The sequence below is a fragment of the Hylobates moloch genome, unplaced genomic scaffold (assembly GCF_009828535.3).
Source record: "Hylobates moloch isolate HMO894 unplaced genomic scaffold, HMol_V3 SCAFFOLD_6, whole genome shotgun sequence".
NCBI lineage: Eukaryota > Metazoa > Chordata > Mammalia > Primates > Hylobatidae > Hylobates > Hylobates moloch.
The window spans coordinates 20899267-20918127 of NW_026652281.1; the positions used below are offsets into that span (position 1 = coordinate 20899267).

Here is an 18861-nt window from a genome sequence, read left to right on the forward strand (position 1 = left end):
CACCTTTGTAAATTACAACTGAGGAAATTATGACAGTGAAAGAAATCAGACCTAACCAACTCTGTCTTGCTTCTAACCCTTAAGCTGTCCTTGTTCATTCCTGGGCATAGGCCGGACTAACTTTGGGAAGGAATCCAGTTCATGGCTTGACTCTGAAACAAAATTGATAACAGCCCTTTCCCAAAAAGACCCTGTTCTTGCCTGGGGTCCAGTCTGCCCTTGCAGAACTACCAAATTAGCTACAAGATTAGAAACTACAATTTAGGGGTCATGCAGCCTGTGGCTCTGAGAGTCTGAACCTCCCCAAATTGCTCCTGGGGATAACATCACTATTGTAAAGCTTAAGATCAGTGCTTCAGATATTTTGCAGACCCTGCACTCGATGGATCAGCTGACACCACCGAGACGGTAATCTGCCCCAATCAGTTCTGCCATCACACCCAGGAACAGAAGACAATAAGAAAACCTAACTTCGAGCCCCTATGATTCCATCTCCAACCTGACCAACCAGCGCTCCCCACTTCCCGGGCCCCTCCCCATCAAATTATCTTTAAAAACTCTGACCCCTGAATGCTCAGGGAGACTGATCTGAGTAATAATAAAACCCCGGTCTCCTGCACAGCCAGCTCTGCAGCTCTGTGATTTACTCTTTCTCCATTGTAATTCCCCTGTCTTGATAAATCGATTCTGCCTAGACAGCGGACAAGGTGAACCCACTGGGTGGTTACATTTGCATTGGATAAAAATATTTCATCAAGAACAAAAGGAATGGGTTCTTTTTTTTTTTTTTCTTTGAGACAGAGTCTGGCTCTGTCACCGAGGCTGGAGCGCAGTGGAACAATCTCGGCTCACTGCAAGCTCCGCCTCCCGGGTTCACGCCATTCTCCTGCCTCAGCCTCCTGAGTAGCTGGGATTACAGGTGCCCGCCACCACGTTGGGCTAATTTTTTTGTATTTTTAGTAGAAATGGGCTTTCGCTGTGTTAGCCAGGATGGTCTCAATCTCTTGACCTCATGATCCACCCGCCTCAGCCTCCCAAAGTGCAGGAATGGGTACTTTTATGAGTGAATTGAATCTTACTAATTCAAACGAGAAATCATTAAAAGCCATTTGATTACCAAAAAAAAATCCTATATGCCTTCTTAGTGTAACCTAATCCCAGCATGGGTGCCCTTTTTTAGTTATCCATTGAAAAATCTTTCCCAATTTGGAGACTCTGAAATTCTTAGTTTTTTTTTTTTTTTTTTTTTTGCTTTGAAATGGTACCTTATGTTTATCATTATGTTCTTTGTAATTCTTAATTTTGCCACAGTTCAAGGCTTGTTTTTGTTTATTTTAGAAAAAAAAAAACAGTTGGCAGGCTAGAGCTATGGCTTGAGGCTGAGATGGAAACTTTTCCAAAAGGGCAACACATTTTTATTAATTGACACAAGTTCCCTGTGACCGCTTGCATCAATCTCATTTAGTCAGTAAACAATAAATACATGCCAAAGTAAGGGATACACCTTTTTTGGTAAGCTGAAAAAGAAATGAAGGGCATTTGTGTGTGTATCACTAAATTATATATTAATTATACTTTTTCTCATAACACAAGCACCTTGCCTCCTTAGTTTTTGCTAAAATTCTGATGCAATTAGGTTTTACTATACAGAGAGACTACCTTTATTAAAAGTACCTTAAAATTCTTTTCTTGCAATGTATCTAAAATATACTTTTATCTAAATGTATCAATCCAGGAGAAATTAATAAACATTTCTAACATTGCAGGGCCTCCTCCATCCTTTTCCCTTCACTGACTGTCACCAAAAGAGAGCACTGGGGGACCCAGACTCCAAGCAGTTTGTCCCCTGGGACCAAGCCTCTCTGACCAGGGGGAAAGGCAACAATAGTTGCACTATTTGCAGAGTATAATCTTATTGGGAAATGTTCCAGCCCTGGTCTGAGCTTTACTTATACCCACAGCCCCTGCCTCTGAAGTCATGGAGCTGCTGTACATGCAAAGCACCTATAAGGTGTCCAGGCCACCTGGGGCAGGCCAGGCTCCACTTATCACCTGCTGCTTTGCTTCTGTAAGTTTCAAAAACCCAAGAGGGATGTCAATATTTGAAAAACTCTCTTTCTAAAAATAAAAGAAAATTACTTCTGCATGGCTCCAATAGGCTTTTTTTTATCTTTGAGCTTATCTGTTTATAATGCAAATATGCTTTGCTTATTCAGGAAAACCACTTAGTTAAAGAAGGTTTGCCTAACTCATGGCCTGTGGTGAATGAAAGTCAAATAAAATATAAAGATGAAAAAAGTTTTAAAGGTTGAAAAGGTCCATATAGACTAAAGTAAGCACTGTTATGTCTAAAATGAATAGAATGCTGCTTGTGTGTGAGGTGGGGGACATAACTGCAATTTGTATGCGTGTGTGTGTATGTGTGTGTGTGTGTATCAGTAGAGGCAGAGGTTAAAACGTGTGTTAAATTTACACTTGCCATGCTGCACACTGAGGAACATTTGTTTCCAGTTCCCATGACAGGTGTTACCTGTTCAGATAAAGCTTTAGCCTTTTCTTCTGCTTCTTTCAGGCAAATCTCCAAGGACTCAAGTTGGGCCAAGGTAAACGCCATCCATCCAGTATCCAGGGACATTTTCTTAAAAAAAAAAAATCAAGTATTACTTTTTGACATGGATAGTTTGAGTGCATCTCAAACAATCTTATGGACCAATGATAGGCTTGATGAACTCACCAAATCCTCCCCTTTTCTTAACATGGAAATAAAACTGCAAAATGTTTTAACAATAGTTTTATTTAAAGTATAGAATGTAAAAAGAGTAAAAAATAAATGATGACAATGAACAGCTTTAGAAAGTTAGATTAAATAACTATCATTGGAATTTGATTACTTTGAAACTTTTATTCTTACTTCAAAAGGTTAGGATTAAAATTTCACATTCCTGATGGAAGATGTCACCTAGAATGCCTACGTTTTTAACATTCACCTAACAGTAGGAACAGAGTCAACTGAACTCAGAGAAACCCTGTTTCCTCTGATCTTTACCTTCTTAGCATATGTCATTAAAGCAAAGATACCACATGTTTTAGAATCAGATCATTCTTCCCCAGAGCCTGGCTAATATGACTTAAATTAGCAGATGTGTAGACTCTGCCTCTCAAAATTTTTCTTTTTCTTTTTTTTTTTTTTTCCAGGCAGAGTTTTCCTCTTGTTGCCCAGGCCAAGTGCAAGGGCGTGGTCTTGGCTCACTGCAACCTCCACCTCCTGGGTTCAAGTGATTCTCCTGTCTCAGCCTCTGGAGATTACAGGCATGCGCCACCACGCCTGGCTAATTTTTATATTTTTAGTAGAGACGTGGATTCCCCATGTTGGCCAGGCTAGTCTTGAAATCCTGACCTCGTGATCTGCCTGCCTTAGCCTCCCAAAGTGCTGGAATTGCAGGTGTGAGCCACTGTGCCTGGACTCAAAATGTCTCTAAAGTTACTTTTTCTCAGCTACAAGCTGAAGAGTATGCAAAATTGGTATGAAAACACCAGGTACAGGCCTTTGTGAGACTAGAGCACTTCCTAGCTACACTTTTGCTATTGTGATACTTAATAACTACAAAGAAATATGAAAAGTTGGAAAACCTTGTACATGCTAGGATGATGACCTTCCTATAGCTTTGCTGTGGGTGCGTCCTGTTTTCTTGTGAATACTCCTGCTGCAGCTGCTTCCAATTAACCCCATAAAGAACGAACTGCATTCCTACATACCTTAAAGGTCTAACTTCTGCTTTATTTTTTTCCCCATGGCTTATGAGACCACTGATTTTACATGTGTGCATTTCCTGATGATACAATAGAGCCATCTGGTGGTAAATGGAACCAGGCGTAAAAATAGAGCGTTCATTCAGTTTCTGTAATTGTTCATACTATACATTGAACCTTGAGTCTCTGCCACTGGCCTCTAATTCTAAACAGAATTCTATGGGATTAGGGGCAAAAAAATACTGCTATGTCACCAACAGCCTGGCTCCACAGTCAAGTGCTGCCACTACAGGTGCATACTCACTCAAAAGTTTGCCATTAAGGGAGGAATATCTTAGCCTGGAATGGTGATACTAGGAAGTGAACCAATTGTCCTCGGATCCCTGATGGTTCCAGTAATTTCAAAAATGAGTTCAAAAATTCTCAAAAAAAAAAAGGCTTTAAGCAAATTTCTTGTGTATTTACACTTAGAGATGAATACATGTTGTAAGACATTATATGCAGAAATGGGGAATTGCAACGAGGCCAAACTATTTTTAAAAGATTGAGAATCCCTGATTTAGACTGCTATTTCCAGGGAAAAGTTTCTTGTTGAATGTTTAATCTCAAGACGAAGTTTTTAAAATTTGTATGAGTAGACTCAGCAAGATCGTCCACATCTCCAGGCCTTCTCCAAACACCCAAAATTTCCCCAGCTAAGAAGAACAAACATTTCCATAAGACAAAAGCATTATAAGTCAAAGCCAAATGAAACAGGCATAACCGAGGACTGTTATTAAATAACATAGGACTTTTTGTACAGACAAATTTAGGAAATTGTCATGTGTTTTAGGACAGGCAAAGACCTGAGCAAACCATGGAGAATGCAAAGTCAGTCTTTTACACCTTCACTCCAGCTGCAGTGAGCACACCCTGCTCTCTGACCTGCCTTTCAGCTTCTCCCACTCCCTTAAGGGAAAGAGCTTATACAAAAGCAAGCACTTTTTAAATAGGAGGTAACCCCATTAACAGAAAAAAAGCAAACAAAAATGAAGTCAAGAACAATTTCAAAAATAAGTAAACACATAAAGACAGAGGTTTGGGAGGTGGATATGTGGTTTCAAAGACTAAAAAAGTTAGATGTGCTCAGTTGTTGTCCCAGTTTTGCAAGGTGCAATGGCAGAAGGGGAGAAAGATAGGACTTCCATTATTAGTTTTATTTTACTTCCAGGTCTGTGTGGACACATGCAATTTGTATTAATAATGAAAATGAATGCTCTCAGTGGTTAAAGTAGTTGCAAGTGAATTATACTAATCAACAGTCTGTTATATGACATTAAAATTATGAAAATATAGCCAATATATAGGTGTTTGGGAATTGAACCTGTGTATGGATTTCCAAATGGTAAATTCCAACAATTTATTAATAATTCTCATTGTTAATTTCTATTTTTTGTCTTAAAATTGTCTACCTAAATATAAAGTTATTATCTAAATACAGATACCTAATATAGCCAAGATGATCAATCTAAAATGATACTAAATAACACTAAAAATTCAATAAACTCTTTGATTACAGTCAAGACACCTGACTATTATTATGCATGGATGTTGAGGTTGATAGTTTACTAACTGGACAAATCTTACATGACATTGTAAGAGTAGACTTCATTTTGGTTGCAAAGGTTTCTCATTGGATAATTTAAAGGAAATTTGCATATTATTTTCTAATTTTATATTTCTTGATTTCTTAATCGATTCCAGTACCTTCTCATTATCCTCTACCTTGCTGATAAGCCTTTCTCTGTCCTAAAATGGCAGCTGTACAAACTCTTTGACCCTTAAGGATTGGCTCAAGGTTTCTGACTGATCCAACTTCATGTGTGGTACCTAGAAAGGCTCCTGTCTGCAGAAGCCAGACGGGACTTTGCTGAACAGTAAGTAGGAGCCTGATAAATAATTGTTGATTGATTAAAAGCTCGGCAGTCAAGGAAGATGGCTGTACCAGAACAAGCAGTCCTTCATGCTGAGAGGCTATAACAGTGACTTCTTTGAGCAATACTTTTCACGCATCTGACCTGGGACATTGACAGGGATCAGAGCCACAGAGAAGCTCTGCTTGCCATGGTCAGGGGCCAGACTGTGCAGATGAGGGCAAGAATGTGGTCACGAGGTTGAGTGATGGTAGGGTTGTTGTAAGAATTGAATGAGGTAAAGCAGGCAAATGCTTTGACAGATGAGGTGCTCAATAAATGTTAATAATTCCATTATCCCAATTCCTTTAAACAGAATAATTTGGTATTAAGACTCTCTAGCTTAATACCAAAGACTCTCTAGCTTTAAAAATTATTTTAAAACCTAAGTAAAAGAAAATACCTATGGGGACACTTTTGTAACAGCAAGTGATCTAACAGCAGTGGGAAATTCAGTCAAATTTGTAATTAAGAACAGTTAATGTATTAAATATGTGCATGTGCATTTATTTATGAGCAAGATTTTTAAATAAAAGTGTGGTTATGGCAAATTTCACCTTTGTGGAAGAGCATTTTGACATAGGTCAGTTTTGGAGAATTCAGTGTCTCTAAAATCTGAGGCTTCTTATATGTCAGCATTCCAGCAGCAGCCCCTGCTCAGTGGTACAGTAACTTCCTGCCAGATAAACACATTTTACAAATATCCTGTTTGATATCTATTCATTACTGCTGTCCATTCCTCTCTCCTTCTGCTTGACAGGCACCTATCACCCTATTCTTCCTTACGCTTCTGCAACCTACTCATTTTCTCATGCAGATTCAAGCCTTTCCCCAGCTGATCGTCTTCTCCCCAAACTACCACCCATGCCTCAGCCCCTCACCCTGGGCACATTTATTTAATCTCTCCCCGCTCCCCTTTCATGATCAGAATTCATGTTACAGTGGTAATTTCATCATTCTCATGTTCTTTTGTGTTTAGCGTTTGCAATAGTTTCTTTTTTTTTTTTTTTTTGAGACGGAGTCTCGCTCTGTCGCCCAGGCTGTAGTGCAGTGGCGCAACCTCGGCTCACTGCAAGCTCCGCCTCCTGGGTTCACGCCATTCTCCTGCCTCAGCCTCCCGAGTAGCTGGCACTACAGGCACTCGCTGCCACGCCTGGCTAATTTTTTGTATTTTTTTAGTAGAGACGGGGTTTCACCGTGTTAAGCCAGGATGGTCTCGATCTCCTGACCTCGTGATCCACCCGCCTCGGCCTCCCAAAGTGCCGGGATTACAGGCGTGAGACACCGTGCCTGGCCCTGCAATAGTTTCTTATGCTAAATTGCCCATTTCTACTTAGGCAAATATTTAAAAACTCAATTTTCCTGGTCTAATCCATTCCAGTGAAAACAGTATTCCTCTGTGTTTGGGTTTGCCTCAATAGTCACCTAAGAAGATATTTAAATTAGAAATGTGAACAAATTACAACTAGTTGTTGAAATGCCCATCTATATGGCTGAGCATAAGGTGGCCCTGGGAGGATGGTGGCCTGGATGAGCACAGCCTAAGGAGCACTCTGCTTGTAATCTGGAAGGCATGGTCTATATCTGACTTGATTCTAAGTGACTGTGTGACTTTGGACCAGCTACTTCATTTGTCTGTGTCTCAACATTTTCATTTTTAAATGAAGAATGTATTGATCAAGACAGGAGGAAATAGATGGCTACTCCAATGCAGAAACCTAGGAGAGTTAAACGAAGCGACGATTTAGAAGGTGTGGGTAAGATTAAAGGAACCAACAAAGGTTGGTGAGGCATTCCCTGGAAGTATGGGTGCCCTTTGCCTTATCATGACCTGAAGAGGTAGGGGAAGAGCAAAACTGACAAGTCTAGAAAGAAAGCTTGAGGAGAGGAACACAGCCACGGCCAACTATGTCTAGGCAGTCTTGGTGGTTGGAGGGAAGCGGGGAGGGGAAACGAACCAGCGGAGTAAATGGCCTGACCTTCTCTCCTCTCATCCCCTGTTCTCCTGTCTGTGTCTCTCTTGGGCTGAACTCAACAAGCCAGAGGGCAAGAGAACCCAAATAAATGTCCAGCGAGATCAGCGTTCCCTGAAAAGATGAGTTGGGAAGGGTGGAGAGTGGATAGGGAGGAGGAAACAAAGAAACCTCAGCCCAAAGGGGTATAATTATATTAGTGGTTCCCAAATGCCACCCCATAGATCAGGGTTGGTTTGTGATAACATTTGTGCCAGCCAGCAACAAAAGGACAATGCAAACTTTTAAAGAAAACATTGTGAATTTTTCATGAAGCCAAATTGATTCCACTTTGAAGACTGTCATTTATTCTGAGATTATAATCATCTGCTTTCTTTGGTGTTAAGAGGATATTAGTTTAACAAATGATGGTGGTACATGGAAATTATTGTGTTTTAGTGCCTTGAAAAAAATTGAAAAGTTGGCATCCTATGAGAACTAACCTTAATTATTTTAGGTGTGAAAATTCTTACTGGTTTATGAAATCTAAATATAGAGACCTCCTATCTAAATGATCTCTGTTAAATTGTGAATTGAATGTTTTATCAGGTGGCCTTTCCAGAACTAGAGTCCCTGAATTCCTCTGGACCTAGTCCAAGATGCACCTGTATTCTATATCAACTTATCTGCCTTAGCAAGGTTCCAGGATACTATTCTTTTTCAGAAATAAACACATTCCTAAAGGTCAGTCTTTCACCCTGTGAAAGATTTAACTACTTGTCCATTTCTATAGCATCACTGATAGAATAGAAGAAAAAGGAATTGGAAAGAAATTGTTGACTCAGATTTTAATTTATAAAAAGGTTGTTGGCATGGAAGTTAAAGAGAAATGACCACGTGACATTTGATAGCTTCATAAATAACTTTAAATAATGGCTGACCCAAAACTCTTAACATGCCAACTCTTATTCCAGTTCAGCTCAAAGAAATTCAATTCATTTAAGTTCAAAAAATATTTATTGAAGGCTCACTATTTGCCAGGCACTATACTAGGCAACAGGGAAATAAGGAATAATGAGACAGACGTGGTTAATACTCTCACCAGGAGTCTCAGCCTAGAATTTCTTTCCAATACAGAAATCTTGGGATTTGGTTTATGTAAAAATGAAAAGTGTCACAAGTTTGGTGGTTAATTTAACATTTTTATGCTCACTCCTAATATACTGCTTTGTGCTTTAGGGCTTTGTTCCTTCCTCTTTGGTGAAGATTCTGGTAGATGTTAGAAGGTGGTAAGAGGCAGTTCTAATCTGTTTTCAAATATTCCAGGTCTATCTCTAGTAACATTGCTTTATAGGCTCTTAGAGACCTTGTATAAACAGCATCAGAGGAGAAAAAGGACCTTGCAAAAGATGGATATCTTCCATGGTTTAAATTAAAGTTAGTAGCAAAATAGGATCAGGGCTAGAGGAGTCCTGAATTCGAGTTCATATGATATTACATATGTTACAGAATCTGTTCTGTGACCTAAAATAGCCCTCTATCATTTTGATTTATGAGCAACAGAGACTCCTTTGAACACCTGATAACATCTGTGAATTCTCTTATCAAAAAAAAGTATGTGCACAGCTTGTACACACATACAGTAAGCACATGTGCACATAATTTTGTATATGCTTTCAGGGTGTTTAAGCACCCTTCTCAATACCATTCATGTAGCCCACATTAAGCAATCCTTGTTTAGAGGGAATATCACATGCTAGCCACCTTTAATTTTTATTCAAAAATAAATTACAGGCTGGGTGTGCTGGCTCATGACTGTATTCCCAGCATTTTGGGAGGCTAAGATGGACAGATCTCTCAAGCCCAGGAGTTGAAGATCAGCCTGTGCAACATGGTGAGACCTCGTCTCTGCAAAAAAATAAAAATAATTAGCAGGTGGTGCTGGTGTGTGCCTGCAGTCCCAGCTACTTGGGAAGCTGAGGCTGAAGGATTGCTTGACCCTGGGAAGTGGAGGCTGCAGTGAGCCGAGATTACGCCACTGCACTCCAGCTTGGATGATAGAGCAAGAACCTGTCTCAACAACAATGATGACAACAACAACAACAAAATAAAATTAAAAAAAACCTATTTGTTTTTAAGTAAAATTTTCAGTTAAGTGGGATGGATACAAAATACTGCAAATACATTTGCCATTTGTAAAGATGGTACTTTTTTGTGTGACAGGATTATTTATTTTCTCACTCATCATGCGTGAGTTTAGATTTTGAGTACTTTGGCATGTTGACCAATTATGTTTTCATTCTCCAACTGAATTTTAGTGTTTTAGGAAATGCACATGCCTGTAGGACTTTCAAGTCAGCTCATGAGTAAAGTGATAGAGTTGATGACATTTCATTGCCCAAGTTGATTGTGGCTTTTCAAAGTTAGTTTTGTTGTATAAATTTTGCTATACTGTGTAAAATCAACAGCAAATGTTTTGTAATTGACAGTCTTCACACTGGAGGTAATTTTTTCTACTAAAGAGTTTTAGATTCTAAATAGGTAATTTTTAAAAAAATTTTAAAAATTAATTACAATGATAAGAACTTCAATATTCCAACAATGCTATTTCCAAAACCTAGCAAGGAAATCCTTCATTGAATTTGAAGTTTCATAGAAACCTTTTTCATGAGAAACCCTTTTATTTCCTCCCAGACTGGCATTTGCACAGACTCTGTTCTTTACCAAGATCTGAAGGAGAAATGTGTTATGCATCCTTTCCTATCAGATAAAAGTTTAGCAACAATTTCCATAGTACATTCCAATATGATAAGGCACAGAAGGCAGATGGAAAGGCTCACTTTTGCTGTGAACTTCCACTTCTTTTAAGGTCTTGCAATCAAAATGCTTCTAAGAGGCATGGTAAAAATATTGGAGAATAAAGCATAGTACAGCCAACTGTAGCTACTCAGTGGGCTTCAGTTTTCCCATCTGTGAAATGAGAAGACCACTGTACTTCATTCAACTTGATCTCTGCACTGGCCATTTAGCAAGCTGTTTTGACTGCCCAGTGTCGTCCTCTGTTTGGAGAATTTCCCATGCCATAAATCCTATCTTCCAAAGTTAAAAGCCAGGAGCTCCTTCCCAAGCATTCTTCACAGCCAAGGTGTAGTCATGTGACTTAGACTCCACCAAGTCAGACACACCAGCATGAAACTTCAATGTGGATGAGAATGAAATGAAAAAGGTGCCAAACAGCATGGAATCTGGCTTGGTGGACGGGGTCATTCTGTTTTCAGAGGCTACAGTGACAGAAGACTTAGAATTAATATCTCAGATTCAAGGAAAGTGACAGATTATAGGTCTGGTGGCAGCAGTAACAGGTTTGTCCTCAGAATCTGCAAGATAATTGGATGTAGCCTCCAAGGTTGATTCTCTGGCTCTCCTAAAGAACCTCTGAAATATCTAATATTTTCCAATAATTCTTTCCCCTCCTGAATCCTAACTTGTATGGGTTCTGTTGATTTCAAATATGAATCTGACTGATTCAAGGTCCTTGATGCAATTATATTTATTGTTTGTGTGACTTTAAGACAGTAATTTAATTATTCTGAGCCCCCATTTCCTCATCTATAAAAATGGAGGAGATGATAACTCCAGGGTTTGCTGTGATGATGAAATGGGATAATTCAGGAACTTACTTAGTATAATAGCTGGTCCACAGTAGCAAGTAAAAAGAAAATTCTCTCTTCAAGCTGTAGGTTTTATGTTCCTATGGTCTAGCTTCTGGGAGTTCCCAGCCTAGGAGAGAGTCTGGGAGTTGATTGTAAGGACCAGAAATTCTTGACTTTATGTGAATATACCTCCTATCCTGGTTACTCCTTGTTAGAAAATGCACATAGTTATGCAGAAACTAAGAGCAAAAATTCAAAAATGCAAGTGGGGAGGGCACAGCCTTGCATCCTCCCCTGCCAGCTAAAGAGAATTTTTACTTGATCTGCTCCATTTCTTCTCTTCCTTGACCTTCTTTTTTAAAAATTGTATTATTTTATTTTAAGTTCCATGGTACATGTGTGGGATGTGCAGGTTTGTTGCACAGGTAAACGTGTGCTATGGTGATTTGCTGCATTTATCAACCCATCACCTAGGTATTAACCCCACATGCATTAGCTATTTACCCTGATGCTGTCCTTCCTCCTGCCACCCTCACCACTACAGGCCCCAGTGTGTGTTATTCCCCTCCCTGTGTTCACGTGTTCTCATCATTCACCTCCCACTTATAAGTGAGAACATGTGGTGTTTGGTTTTCTGTTCCTGCATTAGTTTGCTGAGGATAATGGCTTCCAGCTCCATCCATGTTCCTGCAAAGGACAAGATCTCATTCCTTTTTATGACTGCATAGTACTCCATGGTGTATATGTACCACATTTTCTTTATCCAGTCTATCATTGACAGGCATTTGGGTTGATTCCATGTCTTTGCTATTGTGAATAGTGCTGCAGTGAACACATGCGTGCATATATCTTTATAATAGAATGATTTATATTCCTCTGCGTATATACCTAATAATGGGATTGCTGGGTCAAATGGTATTTCTTGTTATATGTCTTTGAGGAATCGCCACACTGTCTTCCACAATGGTTGAACTAATTTACATTCCCACGAACAGTGTAAAAGTATTTATTTTTCTCCATAGCATTGCCAGCATCTGTTGTTTCTTGACTTTTTAATAATTGCCATTCTGACTGGTGTGAGATGGTATCTCATTGTGGTTTTGATGTGCATTTCTCTAATGATCAGTGATGTTGAGCTTTTTTCCATATGTTTGTTGGCCACATAAATGTCTTCTTTTGAGAAGTGTCTGTTCATGTCTTTTGCCCACTTTTTAATGGTTTTTTTTTCTTGTACATTTCTTTAAGTTCCTTGTAGATTCTGGATATTAGATCTTTGTCAGATGAATAGATTGCAAAAATTTTCTCCCATTCTGTAGGTTGTCTGTTCACTCTAATGACAGTTTTTTTTTGGTATTCAGAAGCTCTTTAATTTAATTAGATCCCATTTGTCAATTTGTTATTTTTGTTGTTGATGTTTTAGTCATTAAATCTTTGCCACAGCCTGTGTCCTGAATGGTATTGCCTAGATTTTCTGTTTGGGATGTTATAGTTTTGGGTTTTACATTTAAGTCTTTAATCCATCTTGAGCTAATTTTTGTATATGGTATAAGGAAGGCACCCAGTTTCAATTTTCTGCATATGGCTAGCCAGTTCTCCAGCACCATTTATTAAACAGGGAATCCTTTCCTCATTGCTTATTTTTGTCAGGTATGTCAAAGATCAGATGGTCGTAGTCAGAGATCAGATGGTCGTAGTCTTATTTCTGAGTTCTCTATTCTTTTCCACTGGTCTATGTGTCTGTTTTTGTACCAGTACAATGCTGTTTTGGTTACTGTAACCTTCTAGTATAGTTTAAAATCGGGTAGCATAATGCCTCCAGCTTTGCTCTGTTTGCTTAGAATTGTCTTGGCGATACAGGCTCTTTTTTGGTTCTGTACGAATTCTAAAGTAGTTTTTTCTAGTTCTGTGAAGAATGTCAATGGTATTTTAATAGGAATAGCATTAAATCTATAAATTACTTTGGGCAGTATGGCCATTTTTACGATATTGATTCTTCCTATCTGTGAGCATGGAATGTTTTTCCATTTGTTTGTGTCCTCTCTGATTTCCTCAAGCAGTAGTTTATAGTTCTTCAAGAGGTCCTTCACTCCCCTTGTTAGCTGTATTCCTGGGTGTTTTATTCTCTTTCTAGCAGTTGTGAACAGGAGTTCATTCGTGATTTGGCTCTCTGCTTGTCTATCACTGGTGTATAGGAATGCTTGTGATTTTTGCGTATTGATTTTGTATCCTGAGATTTTGCTGAAGTTGCTTATCAGCTTAAGAAGCTTTCAGGCTGAGATGGTGGAATTTTCTAGATAAAGGATCATGTCATCTGCAAATAGAGACAGTTTGGCTTCCTCCTTTCCTATTTGAATATGCTTTATTCCTTTTCTTGCCTGATTGCCCTAGCCAAAACTTCCAATACTATGTTGAATAGGAGTGGTGAGAGAGGGCATCCTCGTCTTGGCTTGTTTTCAAGGGAATGCTTCTAGGTTTTGCCCATTCAGTATGATACTGGCTGTGGATTTGTCATAAATGGCTCTTATTATTTTGAGATATGTTCCATCAATACTTAGTTTATTCAGAATTTTTAACATAAAGTGATGTTGAAATTTATTGAAGGCCTTTTCTGCTTCTATTGAGGTAATCGTGTAGTTTTTGTCTTTAGTTCTGTTTATGTAATAAATTACATTTATTGATTTGCATATGTTGAAGCAGCCTTCATCCTGGGGATGAAGCTGACTTGATCGTAGTGGATAAGCTTTTTGATGTGCTGCTGGATTCGGTTTGCCAGTATTTTATTGAGGATTTTTGCATCAATCTTCATTACGGATATTGGCCTGAAGTTTTTTTGTTGTATCTCTGCCAGGTTTTGGTATCAGGATAATGCTGGCCTCATAAAATGAGATAGGGAGGAGTCTCTCCTTTTCAATTGTTTGGAACAGTTTCAGAATAAATGGTACCAGCTCCTCTTTGTACCTCTGGTAGAATTCAGCTATAAAACTGTCTGGTCCTAGGCTTCTTTTGGTTAGTAGGCCATTTATTTCTGCCTCAATTTCAGAACTCAGTCTATTCAGAATTCAGTCTATTCAGAACTTAGTCTATTCAGATATCAACTTCTTATTGGTTCAGTCTTGGGAGGATGTATATGTCCAGAATTTATCCATTTCTTCTAGATTTTCTAGTTTATTTGCATAGAGGTGTTTATAGTGTTCTCTGATGGTTGTTTGTATATTCTATGGGGTCAGTGGTAATATCTCCTTTATCATTTTTTATTGTGTCTGTTTGATTCCTCTCTTTTTTCTTCTTTATTAGACTAGCTTTTGGTCTATCTATTTTATTCATTTTTTCATAAAAGCACGTCCCAGATTAATTGATTTTTGGAAGGGTTTTGTGTGTCTCTATCTTCTTCAGTTTCACTTTGATTTTGGTTATTTCTTGTCTTTTGCTAGCTTTGGGGTTTATTTGCTCTTGGTTCTCTAGTTCTTTTAGTTGTGATATTAGGATGCCGATTTGAGATCTTTCTAATCTTTTTTGATGTGGGCATTTAGTGCTGGAAATTTCCGTCTTAACACTGCTGTAGCTGCATCCCAGAGATTCTGGTACACTGTTTCTTTGTTATCATTGGTTTCAAAAAACTTCTTGATTTCTGCCTTAATTTTATTATTTACCCAGGAGTCATTCAGGAGCAGGTAGTTCAATTTTCATGTAGTTGTGTGGTTCTGAGTGAGTTTCCTAACATTGAGTTCTAATTTGATTGTGCTGTGGTCTGGGAGACTGCTTGTTATGATTTCAGTTCATTTGCATTTGCTGAGGAGTGTTTTACTTTCAATTATGTGATTGATTTTAGAGTAAGTGCCATGTGACCACAAGAAGAATGTATATTCTGTTGTTTTGACATGGAGAGTTCTGCAGATATATATCAGGTCCACTGGATTCAGAGCTGAGTTCAAGTCCTGAATATCTTTGTCATTGTTCTGTAACTATGATCTGTGATCTGTCTAATACTGACAGTGTGGTCTTAAAGTCTCCCACTATTATTGTGTGGGAGTCTAAGTCTCTTTGAAGGTATCTATGAACTTGCTTTATGAATCTAGGTGCTCCTGCATTGGGTGCATATATATTTAGGATAGTTAGCTCTTGTTTTTGAATTAAACCCTTTACCATTATGTAATGCCCTTCTTTGTCTTTTTTGATGTTTGTTGGCTTAAGGTCTGTTTTGTCAGAAACTAGGATTGCAGCCAGTTTCAGTGGTTCATGCCTGTATTCCCAGCACTTTGGGAGGCTGAGGTGGGCTGATCATCTGAGGTCAGGAGTTTGAGACCAGCCTGGCCAACATGGTGAAACTCTGTCTCTACTAAAACTACAAAAATTAGCCAGGTGTGGTGGCATGCGCCTGTAGTCCCAGCTACTTGGGAGGCTAAGTCAGGAGAATTGCTTGAACTCAGAAGGCAGAGACTGCAGTGAGCCGAGATCATGCCACTGCACTCCAGCCTGGGTGACAGAGCCAGACTCCGTCTCAAAAAAAAGAAAAAAAGAAACTAGGATTGCAATTTGTGTTTTTTTTCTACTTTGCATTTTCTTGGTAAGTTTTTCTCCATCCTTTTATTTTGAGCCTATGTGTGTCTTTGCACATGAGATTGTTCTCTTGAATACAACACACTGATAGGTCCTGACTCTTTATTCAGCTTGCCATTCTGTGTCTTTTAATTGGGGCACTTAGCCTATTTACATTTAAGGTTAATATTGTTATGTGAGAATTTGATCCTGTCACCATTATGCTAGCTGGTTATTTTGCAGACTTGTTAATGTAGTTGCTTCATAGCGTCATTGGTCTTTGTACTTCAGTGTGTTTTTGTGTGGCTGCTAATGGATTTTCCTTTCCATATTTAGTGCTTCCTTCAGGAGCTCCTGCAAAGCAGGATTTGTGGTGACAAATTCCCTCAGCATTTGCTTGTCTGAAAATTATTTTATTTCCTCTTTGCTTATGAAGCTTAGTTCAGCTGGATATAAAATTCTAGTTTGGAAATTCTTTTCTTTAAGAATGTTGGATATTGTCCCACCAATCTTTTCTGGCTTGTAAGGTTTTCCCTGAGAGGTCCTCTGTTAGTCTGATGGGCTTCCCTTTGTAGGTGACATGGCCTTTCTCTCTGGCTGCCCTTAACATTTTTTTCCTTCATTTTGACCTTGGAGAATCTAATGATTATGTGTCTTGGAGTTGACCTTTTCATGGAGTATCTTACTGGGGTTCTCTGGATTTCCTAACTTTGAATGTTGGTGTGTCTTGCTAGGTTGGGGACGTTCTCCTGGATGATATCTTGAAGTATATTTTCCAACTTGGTTTTGTTCTCCCCATCTCATTCAGGTACCCCATTCAGTTGTAGGTTTGGTCCTTTTACATAATCCTATAGTCCTCACAGGTTTTGTTTGTCCTTTTTCATTCATTTTTCTCTAATCTTGTGTGCCTGTCTTATTTCAGCAAGATAGTCTTCTAGCTCTGAAATTATTTTGTCTGCCTGGTCTATTTGGCTGTAGATACTTGGGGTTGCATTGTGAGTTCTCATGTTGTGTTTTTCAGCTCCATTAGGTCATTTATTTTCTTCTCTAAACTGGTTATTCTGGTTAATAACCCCTATAGTGTTTTATTGTGGTTCTTAGCTTCTTTGCATTGGGTTAGAACATGCTCCTTTAGTTCAGCAAAGTTCATTATTACCCACCTTCTGAAGCCTACTTCTGTCAGTTTATCCATCTCAGCCTCAGTCCACTTCTGTTCCCTTGCTGGAGAGGTGTTGTCATCGTTTGGAGCGGAAGAGGCACTCTGGCTTTTTGAGTTTTCAGCATGAGTTTATGTAGTTTTGATCTTTGAGGCTGCTGACTTTTGGATGGGGTTTTTGTGGGGACTTTTTGTTGACGCCGTTGTTGCTTTCTGTTTGTTTTTCTTTTCTTTTCTTTTTTTTCTTTTTTTTTAGATGGAGTTTCTCTCTTGTTGCCTGATCTCAGCTCACCACAACCTCCGCCTCCTGGGTTCAAGTGATTCTCCTGCCTCAGCCTCCTGAGTAGCTGGGATTACAGGCATGTGCCACCATGCCTGGCTAATCTTATATTTTTAGTAGAGATGGGGTTTTCCATGTTGGTCAGACTGGTCTTGAACTCCCAACCTCAGAAGATCCTCCACCTCATGGCCTCCCAAAGTGTTGGGATTACAGGTGTGAGCCACCACTCCCAGCCTGTTTTTCTTTTAACAGTCAGGCCCCTCTTCCGTAGGGTTGCTATGGTTTGCTGAGGGTCCATTCCAGACCCTATTTGTCAGGGTCCCTCCCACACTTGGAGGTGTCACCAGAGGAGGCTGCAGAACAGCAAAATGGCTGTCCACTTCTTCCTCTGGGAGCTCTGTCCCAGAGGGGCACCAACCTGATGCCAGCAGGAATGCTCCTGTATAAGGTGTCTGGCAACCACTGTTGTAGGGTCTCACCCAGTCAGGAGGCATGGGATCAAAGACTTGCTTAATGAAGCACTCTGGCGGCCACTTGGTGGAGGGGGTGCACTGTGTGGGAGGAATCCCACTCATCCAGACTGCCTGGATTCCTCAGAGCCAGCAAGGGGAAAGACTAAGTCTGCAGATCTCCTTACCCCAGGATTTCATCCCAGGGAGATCGGAGCTCTGTCTGTAAACCCCTGGCCCGAATGGCTGAAATTCCCATAAGGAGGCCCTGACCAGTGAGGAAGGGTGGGTTCAGGTCCAGCTTCAAGAGGCAGTCTGGTCATGATCTGCCACAGCTGCTGTGCTGTGCTGTGGGGAATTCCTCCTGGGCCCAAACCGCCCAGTCTCCCCAGCACCCACAGGAGAAAATGGCAGACTGGAGCTGCAGTGATGGCTGCTGCCCCTTCCCTGGGCGACCTTCTTGTTAGACAGGTTCTTTGGGGCTTTTCAGATGAAGAGAGTGTGGACTGGGGCTAACAGAGAAAGTTTCTCAAAGAATTTTTGAGGAGAAAACTTGGGAAAAGTCCAGTGAGATGAAAGCTTATGGAGAAGAACATGGGGACTAAAAAATAAATGTGTCTCTGAAGTTTTCCCCGACATGTTGTTTAATTAATGCAATTTAACCCTCCATATACCATAGGAGTTCACTGGACTCAATTATAGTTTTGTTTCTTTTTTTAAGCAGTTCTATCTGTAAAAATTGATATTTTGTGAATTCTATTATTTCTTAATAGTCTTACAAAGAACAAAGATAATATATATTTATTTTAAAATAAAATTTATTCTATCTTACAATTATCACACAAGTTCATTGAGCCTTTTATAAAGCTAAGATATATTGTGAGATCTTAGTGATCTTCTTTTTCTAACATTTTAAACATTTTGCTATTTTGTTATACTAGAAATTATTTTTTTCTTATTCATCAATTATTTTCAACTATGACTTAAAAAAAGACTAAAGAGAAAAACAAAAAATAATGGAACCTACTAGAAAGACAAATACAATAGTGAAATTAATAATCATCTTTCAATTTTATACTGTGTTGCCAAAAGTATTGCATCATCTTTCAAGATGGTGTAGAGGAGGAGATGCC

The 18861-nt window shown here is 39.3% G+C and overlaps 1 protein-coding gene across 3 annotated transcripts in view; it reads right to left on the reverse strand.

Annotated features, from left to right (window-relative positions):
* CCDC192 (coiled-coil domain containing 192) overlaps nt 1–18861 on the reverse strand; it is a 257820-nt gene that overhangs the window by 194585 nt on the left and 44374 nt on the right. For all 3 annotated transcript variants that reach the window (XM_058440533.1, XM_032156534.2, XM_058440532.1), the window contains one exon: nt 2531–2638. In XM_058440533.1, the coding sequence (XP_058296516.1) occupies nt 2531–2638 (108 nt within the window). The remainder of the gene's footprint in view (nt 1–2530; nt 2639–18861) is intronic.